The 3,766-nt window shown below is 19.4% G+C and overlaps 1 protein-coding gene across 1 annotated transcript, besides 19 other annotated features; it reads left to right on the top strand.

Moving 5' to 3' along the window:
- Window positions 1-157: 157 nt before the first annotated feature.
- Window positions 158-346: a microsatellite.
- Window positions 295-473: a microsatellite.
- Window positions 474-524: a sequence feature (AT_rich).
- Window positions 525-671: 147 nt separating this feature from the next.
- Window positions 672-852: a microsatellite.
- A 76-nt stretch (window positions 853-928) lies between these two features.
- Window positions 929-979: a microsatellite.
- A 4-nt stretch (window positions 980-983) lies between these two features.
- Window positions 984-1,019: a sequence feature (AT_rich).
- A 45-nt stretch (window positions 1,020-1,064) lies between these two features.
- Window positions 1,065-1,105: a sequence feature (AT_rich).
- Window positions 1,106-1,241: 136 nt separating this feature from the next.
- Window positions 1,242-1,352: a microsatellite.
- A 43-nt stretch (window positions 1,353-1,395) lies between these two features.
- Window positions 1,396-1,576: a microsatellite.
- Window positions 1,521-1,706: a microsatellite.
- Window positions 1,592-1,768: a microsatellite.
- A 300-nt stretch (window positions 1,769-2,068) lies between these two features.
- Window positions 2,069-2,800, top strand: EDI_214750 (uncharacterized protein; the record flags this gene model as incomplete). Its single annotated transcript, XM_001733539.1, has 1 exon — window positions 2,069-2,800. One exon carries the CDS (start codon window positions 2,069-2,071, stop codon window positions 2,798-2,800), a length of 732 nt encoding a protein of 243 aa, XP_001733591.1.
- Window positions 2,796-2,835: a sequence feature (AT_rich).
- A 12-nt stretch (window positions 2,836-2,847) lies between these two features.
- Window positions 2,848-2,997: a microsatellite.
- Window positions 2,996-3,136: a microsatellite.
- Window positions 3,043-3,230: a microsatellite.
- Window positions 3,092-3,273: a microsatellite.
- Window positions 3,186-3,353: a microsatellite.
- A 49-nt stretch (window positions 3,354-3,402) lies between these two features.
- Window positions 3,403-3,424: a sequence feature (AT_rich).
- Window positions 3,425-3,649: 225 nt separating this feature from the next.
- Window positions 3,650-3,758: a microsatellite.
- Window positions 3,759-3,766: the final 8 nt, after the last annotated feature.

The raw sequence follows: 3,766 nt of genomic DNA, 5'->3' as shown, positions 1-3,766 counted from the left end.
ATTAATGAAATAATAAATCAAAAGAAGAAATAATGATAAAAGAATGATAAGATGTTAAATAAGAAAATAGTGATGATTAATAACAATTTAAATAATAACAAATCTCTTTATTCATATTAAAATAAATGAAAAGAAAAGAAGAAATAACAATTAGTATTTCATTTAATTTATATTCATTTCTATCATCATTTTCTTTATTTTCATTAAATTATTCATTAAAACATTGAATTTAATCTTCTCATTATCTTTTTATCTTTATTTTATCAATGTTTATCAATGTTATTTATGTTATCATCATTAATTTGTTTATTTCTTCTTATTTCTTCTTCTTTTATTTTCTTGTTTAATCTTCTATTCTTCATAATGATTAATCAAATTATTATTATTCCAATTATTAATCATATAATTCATCTTCATTCTATTCTTCTCTTTATGTTTATTCATTTTATTCATACATTTATTAATTTCATTCAATAATAATTACAAATCTATAATAATTGATATTTTATTTGTTTAATTTAAATGAATGTTATCATTTTATGTATTGATTATTTTCATTTATCATTCTTTCATTCTATTTCTTATTCTTTATATTAAATTAACATGAATATCATCTCTATTATCATTACTCTTTCTCTTTTATTTATTTCTTAAATGTAATGTCAATATCCAGACAACAAAAAATGAAATAAGAGAAAAGATGAATAGAAATGAAGAGAAAGAATGATATAAAAAAGTGAAATTAAGAAGTAGAAGATGATGAAAAGAATAAAAGAAGAAAGTTGAGAATATAAAATGAAAGAAGATAAAAAAGAAGTAATTCAAAAAGAGATAATAAAAAAATGAAAAGAATGATGAAATAAAGGATGTATTTTTTATTACAGAAATTAGAAATATGAAATAAAAAATATCTAATTTATTGATGTAATTTATTTAATATTATTTTATTTATATAATTTATTTTATTCATTTTTATTTTTATGATTTTTATTTATATATATTATTTATTATCTTTTTTTGGTTCTCATCAAAATGTATCTAATTATGTTTGTTCAACATTCTTGTTATTTATTTTTATTTATTTTATCTTGAAATAAATTAATTTCATTTCTAATAACATCTTATTAACTAATAAATAGTGTGTAATTTATAAATCATATTGAAAATGAATATTTGTCATTAAATGATTATGATAATTTATAATGAATGGTATGTTAAATATAAAAGTATTATTTATTTCATTTATTTATTATTTATATTTTGTATTTTTATTATTTTCTTTTAATTTATGTTAATTAATCATTATTAATCATTTCTTATTTGTATCTTTGTGTTTTATTTCTATTTTGATTATTTAATTCGTATGTTTTAATTTATGATTTAATCAATTTGAAGTTATATTTTATTATTATTTAAATATTTAAACACTTCTATTTTCTTATTTATTATTCTTTATATTTCATTTATATTCTTATTTATCATTATTATATTCATTTAATAATAAATATGTTGAAATATAATTATATTAATTTATATTATCATTTCTATTATGATTTTTGATTTCTATTGATATTTTGATTATTGTTGTTAATTGTTTATTCTTCTTTTCTTTATGTTTTATCATTCTTTTATCACTTTTTATTTCTTTATGTTTTGTATGTTCTCTTTTATCTTTCTTCTTATTTATTCTTTTTCTATTTATCTTTTATCTCTTATTCTAATATTCACTTTCTTCTTATTTTGTTTTCTCTTTTATCTCTGTTTCTTTGTTTCTTGTTGATGTTTTGTACCAATACACTCATCTTTCTCTTCATCATATTCTTCAATAGAACCATTTCGAATGAGTGATTTTGTGTATCTCCGATTTCTTTTTTATCTTGTCATTTTTGTTTTCTATTTACCAGTTCATTCATTATAAGATGAAAGAAAGATGAATAAATCACAGAATGATAAGAATGCACAAGTGATGATGATGACATTCTTATTTTAATTATGTAAAGATGGTTTTGGTAGTTCATTTGTTATTTAAACATCTCATCATCACAATCTCATCATTTCAAACAGTTAAATGTCCTGTAATCAACAAAAAGAATGTTGTAAGAAAGAATGTCAAGAGAAAGAATGTTGTAAAGAGTATTGTTGTAAAGAGTATTGTAAGAAAGAATGTTGTTGTCCAAGAATTAAAGCATTTAAGAAATTTATGAACACATTTGAAAAAGCACAAATTGGAAAAGAAGCACCAGAATTTAAAGCACAAGCATATTGTCCATGTGGTTCAATCAAAGAAATTGATATTAATGAATATAAAGGGAAATATGTTGTGTTATTATTTTATCCATTGGATTGGACATTTGTTTGTCCAACAGAAATGATTGGATATAGTGAAGTTGCAGGACAATTGAAAGAAATCAATTGTGAAGTTATTGGAGTGAGTGTTGATTCAGTTTATTGTCATCAAGCATGGTGTGAAGCAGATAAAAGTAAAGGAGGAGTAGGAAAATTAGGATTCCCATTAATATCAGATATTAAAAGATGTATTTCAATTAAATATGGAATGTTAAATGTAGAAACAGGAGTTTCAAGAAGAGGATATGTCATTATTGATGATAAAGGAAAAGTAAGATACATTCAAATGAATGATGATGGAATTGGAAGATCAACAGAAGAAACTATTAGAATAGTTAAAGCAATTCAATTTAGTGAAGAACATGGAGCAGTTTGTCCAATCAATTGGAAAACAGGGAAAGATACAATTGAACCAACACCAGAAGGAATCAAGAAATATTTAACAACACATTAAAATAAACAAGATATTTTAATAAATTTTATTATTAAGAAGAAAATGATAATAAACATATAAAATAAAGAATAAACATAATAATTTAATAAATGAATAGAAATTAAAAGAAACAATAATAAAATAAAAAGAAATAATAGTGAATATTTCAAATAATATAATAATTAAACAATAAAATGATATAAACAAACAAATAAATATTTTATATAATATTTCAATTATTATTTATTTCTTTTATATTATTCTTTATTCTATTTGACTTATTCATTATTTTTACATTTCTTATATTTATTCTTTTTACTTTTTATTATTTATATTTATTCTTTTATCTCTTATTCTTACATTCTATCTCTATTTTATTTTTCTTCTATGTTCTTTTACTTCTTAATCATTATTATTCTATTTATTCTTATTCATTTCTATTTCTTCATTTCTTCTTATTATATTCTTTATTATCATTCTTTTGTTTTATTTCTCTTATTTTTTCTTTATTATCTTTTCTTTTTGTATATTTCATTCATTTCAATTATTTCATCATTCTCATTATTCTTTTATTGTTATATAGTATATTTTATTGAGAGATGAATTGTTAAACAAAACACAACAAAATAATTATAAAAATTATAACAAGTTATATTTGAACAATTATCTAAATGGAGGAATACCATAATGATAAAAGTAATAATCAACAATAATACATTGATGTTTATGAAAGTGACTGATGGAACTGGTATATCTCTTTGAATTGTTTAAGAAAACAAAGAAATAGAAGAGATAACATAAATAACAAATATAATGATAAGAGAATGAGATTATATTTGATAATATCAAAAGAATCATATATTCAGTTAGAAAAAGAAGATTAATATATAGAAATGAAATTAAACAATAAACATGAAAGAAAGAGAAAAGAATAATATGAATATAAAAACATGAAGTTAGAAAAGAAGAAAGAGTAGAACATATATA

The sequence above is a fragment of the Entamoeba dispar genome, genomic scaffold (genome assembly GCF_000209125.1).
Source record: "Entamoeba dispar SAW760 scf_1105229457551 genomic scaffold, whole genome shotgun sequence".
Lineage (NCBI taxonomy): Eukaryota > Evosea > Mastigamoebida > Endamoebidae > Entamoeba > Entamoeba dispar.
The sequence above is the reverse complement of the archived record's forward strand: the minus strand, read 5'-3'. Positions and strand labels throughout refer to the sequence as shown.